Source organism: Vanessa tameamea, chromosome 30, assembly GCF_037043105.1.
Source record: "Vanessa tameamea isolate UH-Manoa-2023 chromosome 30, ilVanTame1 primary haplotype, whole genome shotgun sequence".
Classification (NCBI taxonomy): domain Eukaryota; kingdom Metazoa; phylum Arthropoda; class Insecta; order Lepidoptera; family Nymphalidae; genus Vanessa; species Vanessa tameamea.
Window position 1 is genome coordinate 3,509,437 of NC_087338.1, and position 14,967 is coordinate 3,524,403.

The 14,967-nt window shown below is 33.4% G+C and overlaps 2 protein-coding genes across 4 annotated transcripts in view; one reads left to right on the plus strand and one right to left on the minus strand.

Annotated features, from left to right (window-relative positions):
* Positions 1-12,279, minus strand: part of Plx (pollux) — a 48,721-nt gene extending 36,442 nt beyond the window's left edge. Inside the window, exons 1-4 of one of the 3 annotated variants that reach the window (XM_026627723.2) lie at positions 11,987-12,279; positions 9,533-9,658; positions 8,391-8,479; positions 6,468-6,573 (exon numbers count right to left, since the gene is read on the minus strand). In XM_026627723.2, the coding sequence (XP_026483508.2) occupies positions 6,468-6,573; positions 8,391-8,479; positions 9,533-9,652 (315 nt within the window). In that variant the 5' untranslated portion in view covers positions 9,653-9,658; positions 11,987-12,279. Of the gene's footprint in view, positions 1-1,305; positions 2,075-6,467; positions 6,574-8,390; positions 8,480-9,532; positions 9,659-11,986 lie in introns of those variants that run through there. The other 2 variants (XM_026627724.2, XM_026627726.2) reach the window with 2 other exon arrangements.
* A 788-nt stretch (positions 12,280-13,067) lies between these two features.
* The window catches only part of LOC113391686 (P protein-like), a 62,517-nt gene continuing 60,617 nt past the window's right edge, over positions 13,068-14,967 (plus strand). The window contains exon 1 of the mRNA XM_026627737.2: positions 13,068-13,225. The gene's annotated coding sequence lies outside the window, so the exon portion shown is untranslated. The remainder of the gene's footprint in view (positions 13,226-14,967) is intronic.

Genomic DNA, 14,967 nt, shown 5'->3' on the forward strand with positions numbered 1-14,967 from the left:
AGCTTGGTGGAATATGCTCCAAACCTTCTCCTCAAAGAGAGAAGAGGCCTTAGCCCAGCAGTGGGAAATTTACAGGCTGTTAATGTAATATTATCAAGCTGACAGACATTAAGGTTAACAGACTAAGTCACGAGTCGTTCGACTAGCAAATGGGCCACAGGATGAAATAGAGTCATCACCCCCCATAGGGTACTGCTGTTTGGCGGTAGAACATCTGATGAATGGGTGGTACCTACCCAGACGGGCTTGCACAAAGCCCTACCACCAATTAAATCAACCAACCAAGCAATCTTGCCACCATTCCACGCGGTCATGATTTATAGTTGCTATATTTTATTTCGATCTAGGACTTATAATATAAGTCCTAGATTTATATAGTTATTATGTATATTAACTATATAAATGCGGAAATTAGTTTGATTGTATGTTTGTTTGTTTGTTTCCCATTCAACAGATCATCATTGAATTATGCATAGACGTCAGAGCCATTGAAAACGTCAATCCTATATACATAACCTAAACCACCCCCCCCCCCTCCATTTACACGCGTAAACGACTATATAATATTATATGCTTATATTGTTTCAGAAGAACCTATTTTATAAACGGAAAATACCGGAATGATTGTTTTTGCTCAAAATGTCTTCATGACCGATTTCGGTCACGGACATTCGCATCGGAGATAGCCAACTACGTAGATAATGAAGTGCTCAAATGTGTGGGCAAACACAGGTGCCATCTCTATGCCCTCAATGACATAAGAAAATAGGATGACAATACGTCACGAATAGAGTTCATAGGCATGATTAACTCTTTAATTTTTCGAGCAAACATTGACAGTTTCCGATAAACGTTTTTTTTTTTTTTTATATAAAATAGATAGCAAGGGTATATAAGGTAGAGGATCTACTGATAAGTGGTCACCACCGCATCGGCACCGTCAGAAATTTTAACCATTCCTTACATCACCAATGCACCAGTTATCTTGGGAACTAAGATATTATGTCGATTGTACCCTAGTTACACTATATCACTCAACCTTTAAACCCGAACACAACATTAAGTATTGCTGTTTGGCGGTAGATTATAGATATATTTTGATATTAGTAACCCATAACTAACATAAAATAAAGCGGAAATTTTCAGCTTAAACAGTTAAGTGGAACAGGTTGCATACCTTTATACAAAGTTAAGTTCATTAAATATAAACTCTTTGCCAAAAAGAATTAAATTTAAAAAAAAAACTGTCAACAATAATTAATCTATATTTTTAAATCATTCTAATATTAAATAAATCATACTTACAGATTAATTAAATTCAAATAAAGAGCACGCAGTATTTACAAACAAATGAATCACTATTTCTCACTACTGTGTTTACGTTCCACTACATTAAAATCGGTTCAGTGCACGAATAATTCGAAATCGATTTTTCATATCACATTCGAATTACAAATTCAATTTTCAAATTACACGCAAATAACCTACTTTTTGAAATTAAGAACACTTTTTTATTTTTATTTAAATCGAATGAAAAATCCACACTAAAATTAAATCGATCTGTTTCAGTTTTAAATTAGAACACAATCAGATGTTTTCTGTTTACACACAAGGCGGACGTATTGTAGCGCGGTCCATGTCTTTCTCATTATACACATCGAAATGAGAGAGACGACGATATAATTGTTTCAAACATCACCTCTATTCATCCTTTTCTTATTTTATACAAAACATGTAACAAAACACTAAGTCTTTGTTAATTTAGCATTTGGCTTTGCATTTGCGTTCTATTTTGATTCGATTCCACGAATTCAAATTATTGTTTTTTTTTTTAAAGCGAAAACAAATCTATGTCAAAGGCATTTAGTATATGGAAATATAGTAAGTCCATTTCACACGCGAACAATACTAATAATGTTCCGAGCCAAAACTCCGCGTTCGAAATTTGGGAAACGCGATAGACAACCGCTCCTTGTGATAGCGGAGACCACACTGAATACATCTTTGTAAGTTTGTACGTCACACGTTCTTGGCAGCGATGTTGATCGCTTTTTAATTAATTCCTATTTGGTGCTGACATTGATAACTGAAGATTTATTCGATATGACACAAATTACTAGACTTCGATCTAGGTATTAAAACACTATTACAAAAAAAAGGGGAATACTTGAAAAAAATTAAATTATCACTTAGCACATGTGTATTATTTCTTTGATGTTTAAGACTTATTCAATATATTATTTAATATAATATAATTGATATTATTCTATTGTAACTGTAACGGAATATTTTTCACTTTTCACTTTTATTGTACTGAAACGCGCAAAGTCAATATCACTCTTCTTAAGTCATAAAAAAGTTGTTGTCACAAAAGGGCGCGTAAACATAACAATTGTTTTTTTGCACAGATAATAATTGTTCTTTTTTATTTAATCGATATGCGTCAAAAGCAATGTATTACTGGTAATACACTGATGATTGTCGGGTTGTCTAAATTTAAAATGCTCTCAAGGTAAAACTGTACGTAAGGTTACATTTGACAATAACTCATTGTTCCTGTTTTTGTAGCAATAAATATTAATGAGTATTTTTATTTATTTATTTATCGAGTTACATAAACCAAAAAAAAAATCAAATTTTACGTAAACATTTTCAAAAGTATTCTTAAGAATGTGTTTGAATTAAATAAATTTATATTTTATATTAAATTTAATATCTTAATCTCCATTTAATTTATTTTCGGTTTATTTAACGGTAATTTTTTTTTTTTTATTGTATCTTTTTAATCTTTAGTAACATTATAATGTTTATAGTTCAAACATTCCAGCTTAGATCAGCGCATGCGCACAATGAACTGACGCCGCTATTCCTAGCCCGGATAGTGCTGATACAGTTTCATAGATCATGTCATACCTGCTTAAATGATACTTTTTAAAAATCGTCATTTTTTTTTAATCTACGATACGATATACATTTTCAAACAAAGGCATTAAAAATTAAAAGTTTAATAAAAATAAAAAAGTCGTGTAGTGTCGGTTGGGGCGCAGGTGCTTTCGCTTGACATTATGTATATATCTATCATATACACAATAAAATAAATCGAATACGTTTGAGAATAATTTAATGACAATGGCTACATTGTTATTAAAATCCGTTGTAAATTAAAAAAAAAAATAACAAAAAACTATTTTAAATATTATCATATACAACCGTGTAATACAGAAAGAGATAAAGAGGGGGGAAAGATCGCTTGGGGGACATTTCTGCCATTGACTATACTGTAAGCAGCGTAAAAGAACATCGTCAAAATTTTTTTTTATCAGGTAATTTTATCGTGACAGTGATCTATTACACGGCACACCATAGACACACCTCAAAATGGCGGTTTAGTTTCGTCAATTAATTAACTAGCGTAAACATGTCGCATCTGTAATCGATCAAACAACGTAGACATTAAACACATATATACATTAAACACACACATATGTAACGCTATATAAAAGGCTGTTATTTTTAAGTTTATTTTTCGGTGTTGACCGGCGCTGTCTTTACGCTATAGGCATAAAGGTCTTGTACCCAGGGCATCAATACTACTAACAAATTGTCAATCGCAATCGAATCGAAAGATTATCGTTGCCGTTCAGTTTTGTAATTCTATTACACGATCCAGTTGCGATTTGGTCGAAGTGGAGTCGGTTTTTTTTTATTAAACAACATCACAGTAAAGTTGCCTGTGCATGTTGCAGTTTTTGTTTTAGTTACGTTAGGTACTTTGCTTATTTACTAAACGTGAGCAGATTTTCGCTGGAGTTGGAGCTCGTCGTCCTTCTTGAAAGACGTGGCCCACGAGTTGGGTCGTATCAAAATCGATACAATAAAGTAGAATTGGCCCTTGGTTACCATTAAAGTGAGTTTTATTTTGTTGGGCGGTAATATTTACTGTGCCAGGATGTTCACGGAGACAGTAATATCTTATTGACGTCATAATGGTGACGTCAAAAGGAGTGGCGAGTGCTATTTCCTCATTCTCATAATCCGATAGGACTGCAAATCCGATATGACTAGAAAGAGTTCAGACCCAAGACCGTACCAGGAGAGTAAACTCCACGGCTTCTTTAGAGAAATTTAGATTTTTACGACAGAAAAATCCAATATATTTTTATTTGCTCGACCCTGGGTTTGAACCCGCAAATACGACAACAAATCAGTTTAAATACACAGGTTGAGCGAGATACTGTAATTACAGGCACATGGGATGTATCTTGAATCCCATGGGTGGTGGTACATCGACGATTTTATAAATGGTAAATACTTCTTACAGTGCTAATGTTTTGGACGAGGTACCAACTACTCTAACCTACCATCAAGTGAGCGTTTATGCCGACAATTGTATGAAAATTTTAACATCAAAATATACGAGTATGTCAGATTAAGTAAGAAATAAATAATAAGACGATTACAAACAAGGCTTACACTATGTATTGTATGTTTTAATCAATTCTGTAATAATAATTTAATTTAAGTTATTTTTGAATTGTGTTAATAACATTGATATTAAATAAGATAGACCGGGAGATGATGACACAAAATACTAGGTCATTTGTACCAGTATGGCGGTTCTTCAGGGGTCTAATTACGTAAAGACAAAAAGGAAAATGATGGTCATAGCGTTCGCACCGGCGACCCAATCGCGTGGGCGTTAATCGAACATACAGGGAACTGTTAAAAAATGTTTCAAGGTGGTACAAATCGTTTGGCGAAAAAGAAAAAAATAACTCCTTTGCAGTGGTATGGCGGCCATTGGGAACTGTCGGAAAAGTATGGCAAGGTGATTTTCATGAATGGCTACTCGACGATGATTAGCTATGCAAAAATTAGCCTGGTACAAATGGTTGAATTGTTTTATTTAAATTAATGTATTCGCGTCGGTATGGCGGGCTGTAAGTCACACCCGAGAAGTATGGCATTACGCTGCCGCCTACTTCTTTTTTTTTCGACTATCTGAAAATACAAGCATTTTTGTGGAACAAATCGTTCGACACCCGTTATTTATCCGACGCGTTCGATTAACGCCCACGCGATTGGGCCGCCGGTGCGAGCGCTATGACCATCATTTTCCTTTTTGCCTTTACGTAACACACGTACGTTTGCCTTTACGTACAGGCACAAGGGACATAAAATCTTAGTTCCCAAAGTTAGTGGTGACCACTTATCATCAAGTGATCTATTAGCCAGTCCGCCTACCTATTAACAATAAAAAAAAGCACTCAATAGTGTTTTATTTAACGAACCATTATTAATTGACTTTGTAAATAAAAAATGTGTTATTACTATATTTTAATGACGATATTCATTTAATAGTTTAAAGTCTAAAAACGTTAAAGAAACCTGTTTATAATATTTACCGGATTAATTTTACCTATATTAATATATTATTAAACAGCAGTTTGTTTGTTTGATCGAACGCGTTTATCTCAACGCGGTAAACTTTTTGCATTAGATAGCCCATTTATTGAGAAAGGTTATAGTCTAAATTCATGCGACATTCCATGTGAGACATTTTAAAACTTTTCATGCGGATGAAACGTCGCTGAGTAGTTAGATTAGTCTGTACCAATATATGAAGTATTTGTTTGTTCGAACGCCCATTGAAAGAGTATTCTTGCACTTGATAGCCCGTTCATTGAGAAATGTTATACATTATATAAAGTTAAGTTATATAAACGTTAAGGAGCGAAGAGGTAAGATTTAACGTTGTAATCGCGCGAAGTTGCTAGTCATAATGATTATAGTGTTTATAGTTATACAGTTGAATGTGTTAATCTCAGGAACTATAAGTCCGTTTTGAATAATTTCATTTTGCGTTGAATAGCCTGTTTATTGAGTAAGGTAATGTATTTGTATAAATCGGAATAAAACGTTAAACGATAGCAAATATAATGTGGCTATAATCGCGGGGCAATACTAATCTATACTTACTAATATTATATATGGGAAAATAACTGTATTTTAATTTTACACGACTTAACCACTGAACCGAAGTTGATAATATTTTTTTTAATGCCTAACACCAGTGGACTATTCCCTAAAACGCAAGCGAAGCCGCGGGTGACATCTAGTATGTAATGACTATAAGCAAAACAAGTTCGGTATTACATAATTATATTACCATCCGAACTATGTAAACTGTATGACGATAAGAGCACAATGCTATTTGAATTGCCATCCATATTTGATGGTCAAATAATTGATAGTACCACATGCAATGTTAATAATTTCGTTCATGGTAACAGTCACCTCTACCATTAGACTTTGGTCCCTTGCAGCTGGCCAGACTAACTTGATGATAGCTGCTGTAAAATCGGTCAGGACATCATCATTACCAATCACATCATCAGGTTCACCAGCATAATTTTCCACTGTCTTTGTTGTCAGCACAGCTAAAAAATATTATAAAATACACTCACCTCAATGACAGTTTCGCCTTTAAACAGGTAGCACTGCAGGAGACCCTCCTTCTCATTCAAGAGTATGTAGAACAGCTCGTTCGGTCTTCCAGGCACTTGACTAGCTCTGCAAAAGGAATGTTAAATATTTTCGTTACAATACAATATACAACCCAATGATAACTATATTTGATATTATTATGTTTCTGAATCGGGCTGGTGATATTTTTGGTAATGTGTATATGAGTCAAAGTAAGTAGTATTTATTAAATATCATACACAGACAAGGCGTAATACATAACAAATATCAAACTCGATGACGTTTTGAAACAAGGAAGGTCCTCAAGAGACACACTTAGGATATACGTATGAGCCCTTAAGAGGGCTCTCAACATCTGGCTTGAGTATTAGTCACCCTCCTGCTCGGTATCGTTGTCACGGCCAGCAGGAACAAAAATAAAACACATTCGGAACCAATATAATTTTAAAATCAATTAAGTTATACCTACAAATTGTTTATGAGCGGAGCAATTCTATATTTAACTACATAACTTTAAAACATTATTATTCTGAACTCGCGAGAGTTCAACCCGGGCAAGTTCTCGTGTGTTTAATTTGTGTTAATAATTCATCTCGTGCTCAACGATAAAGGAAAATGTCGTGAAGAAACTTGCATATGTCAGATAAGTAACATGTGTGTCTAATTTGCATTGGAGCAGCGTTATGGTAAAATGGCGTCGAGTTGACACAGTGGTTAGAATGCGTGCATCTTAACTGATGATAGCGGGTATAAACCCAGGCAAGTACCACTGAATTTTCATGTGATTTTTCTTCATTCTGATCCGGTGGGAGATTTTTAATAATCAATATAAGCAACGCTTCTTTATTGAATAACGATTTTGACTTGACTTTGATTCTTATTTTCGTTAGCTGCCAAAACTTAACTTAAGTTCGATATTCCGACTAACACCATTCCCTAAGTTTATGAGATACAACCCTTGAAACGGTTTAACACTTTTAGAGGTCTCGTTTTACATACATTTTCGACGAAGGGAAACATCGTGAGGAAACCTGCACGAGTCTAATTTCAATGAAATTCTGCCACATGCTGCTCCAACACGGGTTGGTGGATTGTATCCACCGTGGTGGAGCAGCGTGGTGAAATAAGCCCCAACTTACTCTTCAAAGGTAAAGGGAGCCTTAGCATAGCAGTAGGATATTTATAGGCTGTTAATTAGCGTTATGGAATAAACTCCAAGTTCTTCTTTTCGAGAGAAGAGGTCTTTATGCAGCATTATTTAGATTTAGTTATTTGCTTGTTATATAAATTATTTGAACCAAACACTTTCAATACAATAACGTTCTTATTTCCCATTAGAAACATTAAGATTGAAATCTAGAAACGGAACTAGGTAGTAAGGTCCTCGACCTAGTTTTCTCTCATGACCTAGCCCACATAGAAGCTCTATTGGCATAAAACATAACATATATATATATACAAATGACTCACAAACATTGCTCTACATTAAAATTACGTAATGTTTTTTTTTTTTTATACAGACACAAAATTTGTAACTATATTTAAGTATAAAAAAAAGTAGTACAAAAAATCGTGATAGTTCAATGGTAGACACTACCTAGCAATGTGATAGCCGTAGGGTTGATACTAATCCATTGGGCTATAGTCATCCTTAATCCGAATACAAGTTTTAGGCTCACCTGGGCGGAAGGAATTAGGATATTAGTAATTCTGTTAGAACATATCTTTCATATATTGAAAACCGACTAACATTCTTACTTATTTATATATTTATATACTTCAACAACACAACACAATCAATTTAACGTTTTTTAACATTTAACGATTGTGTTCTGCACCCAGTTTCGAGTTTGTACTTACAGAATGAGTTATAGAGGATTTGCTATTTTACAAATATTAGTTACCTTAGTATATCGACCAAACGATGTACGATAATCGGTTCAAAATTTCCATTATATGCCTTCAAGCAGCCATCTTCAACAGCTATGCTCAACTGTGAAACAATAAACAGCATTTTATTTTATTATTACTAAAATCTATGAATATTTATATACAATTATATTCAATTCTATATTATTTCGACCACGGCAAACACTATCAAGAGCCAGGCCTATTGCGTGTGCAAATACAAGTGCAAGCTCTGCTACCTCACTCTAAAAGTACGATGAGAGAGCAATCATTATAAGTTTAGTTACTTGGTGGTAGGGCTTTGTGCAAGCCCGTCTGGGTAGTTACCACCCACTCATCAGATATTCTACCGCCAAATAACAGTACACTATATTGTTGTGTTCCGGTTAGAAGGGTGAGTGAGCCAGTGTAATCACAGGCACAAGGGACATAACATCTTCGTTCCCAAGGTTGGTGGCGCATAGGTGATGTAAGGAATAGTTAATATTTCTTACAGCGCCTTTGTCTATGGGCGGTGGTAGCCACTTGCCATCGGGTGGCCCATAACTCGTCCGCCAATCAATGCCATAAAAAAAAAAAAAGTTGCAAGATTTTTCTGTCAAGAATTTCTCAATAATCCGGAGTTTGGAAGTTTCCAGTGTCTACAATCCCGTGCATCGTAAGCACGTTTAGCCTTCAAGTTGCCAGTGAGAATGGGTGTGGCCAGTTGAGAATGCACTTATATTTGCATTCGGATGAAAATCTCACTAAATCAAAACAAAATCTTATTCTTCTTGGTACCAGTTTTACTTGGTTGTAAGACATTTCGCAAGCTCGTCTAGATAAGTATCAGTCATCAAATATTCTCCGGCCAAACAGCAATATTAAGAAGTGTTATATTCCATTGGAATATAACTGTAATATAACTAAAATGAAGGGTGAGTGAGCCATTGCAACCAAAGGCACAAGGGACATAACATCTTAGTATCCAATGTTGGTGGCGCATTGGCGATGTAAAAAATGCTTAAAATTGTTTACAGCGCTAATGTCTATGGACAGTGGTGATACTAATAATAATAAATTACATGACACTAAAACGCATACGTAAAGTTAGACTTTGTAGACATATTCCTTTGTCTAATGTATTTTAAAAAAGTACCTTCTCCCTTGTGCCGGTGGCTCGTATTTCCCTCAACACCCAGGGTAACATGGAGATCGAGAATCTTCGATCCATCGCTGTATAGCCCAGGTATGTAACAGATGTCAGCTTCGTCTTCATTTTGATCTGGAATTAGACCAATATTAATCAACCAGTTTTGCTTCCTCCTTCCCACGCTGAGCTTATAACTTAAAAAATCCTTTCATATATTGCCTTTTCTTTACGTATGTTTGTTTGATTACATTACCCTAAGGATTTGTCAGTCTGATTTTAAATAAACTTTCTTTCGTTTGCTAGCCCATTTATTGATAAAATTATCACTACACTAAACCAAATGCCTCCGCGTCTGTCTGTTGGTCTGAAGTAGATAAACTCAAATACTAGTAAACGTATTTTCAAATAGTTTCTCATCAATAGACGGAGTGATTCATGAGGAAAGTTGACGTGTATTATTAATGAAAGTATTGGGTAAATTGCCTGAAATATAATGATTGTTGCATATGTCGGAATAAATCATGCCGACTGAGAGCTTAAGTCAAAGTATTGTTCGCGACAAAAGACGAAAGTTGGGTCAGGAGTGCGACCAGAGACCAAAAACAATTTATTCACAGATGCATCTTTTCGCTAAAACAGTGATTACGTCACGGCAACCTTAAGGTAGAGGAAAGAAACAGGGGTAACAAAGAGTAGGGGGTGTACCTAGCATAGACAAAACATAATACATTACAATGAAATAAAAATATCTTTAAAATAAATTGATTTACACTATTAATAGTATGTATAGAATCAGATAATATTATGTATCAAATTTTATTCAATTCTCGCGAAATAAACCAAATAAACAACATTTGACAGCATATTGACACGATATCATTGGTCGAGAGCTTAATCTATGATATTCACTTTGGATTTGCAAAAACATGGCGTTTTGAACGTCGACGAATTAACTTATCAGAATTTTGGAAGTAAAATTAAAGTAGATATAAGTAGTTAAGTATACAAGTGTTGTATACTGGCTAAACAACTTAAATACGTCCCAACTGAAATACAAATTAAAATATTAATTATAAAATTTCGCTTTCCACCGTATTTGATTACGCACATAATTTTTTCTTATTGACATCACTAAAACACGTCAATAGCTACCGAACAAAGAAAAAAAAATCGCTTGTCAAACAGCGCGATTCTGTAATTCGCTTTGTATCTCACTCGTGAAATGTTGACAAGCGACGTAGGTTACGCCATTATGATACGTATATCCTATACACATTACGTACATTGTGACATTTCACAGTATTTCAAGTTTCGAGTTCTTTCTTATATATATAGAAATAGGTATCGAACGTTTTGTCTTTGCCTACTAACGTATAGATAAAAATGGTAATTTATTTTTAATGTATATTTAATATAAATAATCTATACTTATATTCGAAAGTAACTCTAGTCTGTCTGTATGTTGCCCTTTCACGGTCTAAGCGAGCTTGAACTCGAACGAAGGACATAAGCTACCTTTTGTATCTAAGCCTGACAATCAAGCCCTAAAACGAAGGCGAAACTGCATATTAATAAATATGTCGATTCAACCGATTTTAAGGATGTTTAACGGCAACTTCGAACATTTATAATTATCAACGTAGGTATTTAAACTTGTATGTTTTTCCCGTTTTGAAAATTACCACATACTGTCTGTCTGTATGTCTACGTTTTTGTGTCTGTATGTCTGAGTTTTCACGTCAGTTTAGTTTTATTAAACATTAAATATTCGTGGTAATATGATAAAAATGTATGGGTTAGGTTTTAGTCTGTTTTCAATAATAGACTAATATTCTATGCAATTAGGCATGTTCTGAAGCCTCCAGAACAGGACGCGACCGACCGTGATGTTGCTCGTGATTGAATTAGGAAAATCTAGAGATAAACTTAACTATAACATCAATAAGAAAATTTAATAAAACAAAACTTATTCATAATCTAAAGAATAATTAGGTAAATTACTCTTTTTTTTTATTAAAATAAAAAATATGTCTGCACAATAAACACGATCTTCTATCTAATATAGTGGTAGCTTAAAACGCGTTTTAATGTTTTGAATACAAAAAATATCGATACACACGTATTATTTAAGTTTTCCTCAAATTTGAAATAATATAATAATTTAATTTGCAAAATTGATCGAATGTTTGAAAAAAAAAACTCAAACGAATCGTTGATATAAATAACGCGTATCTTTATGTTATTACGTTATTTTCTGGGTTCAATGTTTATTTATTTATTGGTTAAAATATTGTCAGAACCTAATAACCGCTAATGAACACTTGCGTCAATAATAAAATGTCTTTTATATATATTATATCACAATTTTTCTACAATAGGTCAATATTTTGGCGATAATTTGCACAGTGTATAAATTATATTTATAAATTATTTATCTGCTGTAATGCATGAAAACCTTACCTAATAAAATAGTGTTAATATTCAAAATCCAAACGCCGAAACCACGGTTACGTCAAAATCGATATTGACGACAAAAGTACACATAACACCAACATAGCGTAACTAATTCACAAAGAATAAAAACACATTTCTCACAACGTTTCACTAAATACACCATATATCTGAATACAACGCGTATAATATAAAAATAAACACTACAATTTTTCACAACCGACTCAATGAACGGCTAAAGGATAACGCGAAGGTACCTAGAATCTACTGAAAGGAATAACTTTATGAAGGACTGAGTTTTGCTATCTTCTGTCTCCTTCTAAGCGATAAAGAAATATGAAAAGTTGTAGTCCATCTCTTTCTAGCTCAATACAAAACATTTGCATTCGTGGACAACGCCCTCTGTTGTTGCACAATAGCAACGTGAATACTCTATGACGAGGCTAAATATTTACAATACATTACGTAAGATGGCGCTGATAAATATTTTGGATTGTAGAACCAAAACATGTATACTTGTTGATATCTATATAGGTATCTAGTATTTGATACAAAACAAAGGAAGTAAAATTAATCTCGTGCCAACAAAATGTTATGAATACTATTAAATCTAAGTTTTGTCATAAATGCGGGTACTAAATGTTTTTATTTAAAAAAAAAATAATTACACAATCGACTCCTAATTAAATAGGATATTTTTTGTTAATTACAATCACATTTAAATTAAATCATTATAAAATGCTTTCTTTAAAACGAAATAATTAGTTGTTACCTCTCAATACTAGATGGCACTTGAGATGATGACACATAATTTTAAAAACACCAAAAATATAATCTGAATAACTTTTACGCTATAAGTATTTTTTAACCTGCTCGACAGTTTATTTTTATAAACTAACAGCTTATCGCTTACTTAAATTTAATCTGGCTTATTCCAACGAATCGGACACTTTGTATGGCTTCGCGATGACATTGACGCCCAATCAGAACCACGTGTTAACTTAGTCGGGTTAGTTAATCAGCCAATAATATTTAAAATACGTATTGAATCAAATCATTTCTAATTAAATAAACATTTCACTGAGTTTAGTTGCTATTTTGCCCGTGCGTAACTAGCGCCGCGTGATTCAATATGGTTTTTAAAATGCGGGTACATAGGTATATTGTGGATTAATGATATGTTTTCATTTTGAGTGAACTGTGAAGTTTTATACAAAGAAGATTTTAATCAAAATGCTGTTGTAACAGGTATTTATAATAATCTTTGAGTTATAAATAGTTTTGGGTTCTAATACAGATTAACTATTTTCCTAAAAATAGATAATTATCAACGATTTATAGTTTTTAATTTTCTCCATTATGTCATTTAAAAAAATCATTTCTTACAGCATTTTTTGGATGTATGTAAGGATTACCACTGCTTTTGTTTTTATTTTTTGCATTTCTTTTAACATCTGATTTCAATCTTAGTAGGTTCTGTCCGTGACAGTTTTTTTTTTACTTTTCTTGATCTATCTATTAAGGTATTCAATGAGTATCCCATAAACTATAATTTTAATTATCATACAATGTTATTGGGTATAAATAAAAATTTATAGTAACTTATTATAGCACAGTGGAACAGTTTTTTTTTTTATATTCGTCTGTTATGTTGACTTTACGTTATTGTAAGAATTATAAGTCTGCTTAATTTGTTATTTTGTATTGCAGTGAAAACATACCAAAGCACCAGTGTTTCAATGTAAAATAATGAAAAATATTTCACAAATCCACACATTTTATAAACTGGGCCATAAATAGTATAATAACAAAATATAATATATTGACTGTCGCTTTTCAAAATATTTTAAAAAATGTGATGTAAGTTCTAAAAAAGATTTTTCTAAAAAATTTACTGTACTATTAACGCCTGGAACAAAGACGTGCTAGTTAACAAAGGGCTCCGTCTAGACAAGTTTGATAGGGCTTTGGGAAATGTATGCGATTTTGTAGCAGTATACCAGAAATTGTACTTTGAATTTGAAAGACTTCTATAAAACTATTTTTTTTTTTTTGGCTTATACAGTTTGTTAATCTTAGAGTAAGTCTCATCTGATTGGTTTATCAAATTAGACCAGCTTGACAACTGGTTTCCCACGAGGAGTATGACCCCCACGAGGAGTATGACCCCCACGAGGAGAATGACTATGGGCATTACCCCCCCCCCCCCCTGCCGAAGATAGGGCTCAGTTGCGCGCCTTGGGGGCGGCCTACGTCCAGCAGTGGAATGACACAGGCTGATCATGATGAATAATTTTTTTTTTAGATGATAGCAAACCTTAAGAATTCAACGTTCGCCTTTACGACGTTTCAAATTAAAAAAATATAATTTTAAAACTCGCTAAAATTTTTGTTGTCGCGGTCAATGTCAGGTCTGAAGTATCTCTTTACTAAATTGTAGTAGATTGTATAGACATAAACTATTTATTTATTCAATTTTACAGTAAGGAGAAAGACTAAACATATGAAATACATATTTATAACATAAAAAACATGAACGTCTTTTGTTTTAATTTTTTTTTTTCTTTCTGACATTCAATGACGTTATCTATTGTGTTTCACGTTCGTTCTTTACCGAATAACTTTGCAACCTATGCCATCCACAAGGGTAAAGCCAAATAAACAACTTCGACATTGAATTGACGTGATATCATTGGTCGAGATCTTGAATATGTAATGTGCGTTATGGATTCGCGAAAAAATGGCCTTTTGAATGTCGGTGTACTTGAAATCGGAATTTTTGGAAGTAAAGGTTTTGTGTTAATACTTAATAGAGCTACAATAATCTACCTATACATGTATATCTAAATGTTTTTTCATCTTTACTTCTTCTACGAGAGGAATAAGCTATACAGTTGGCACATTTTCAAATCAAATCAAATTCCTTTATCGATACTAGTGGGTGTCCAGCGAAACTTGGCGTTTATTCAAAAGATTTTTTAAGGAATTTC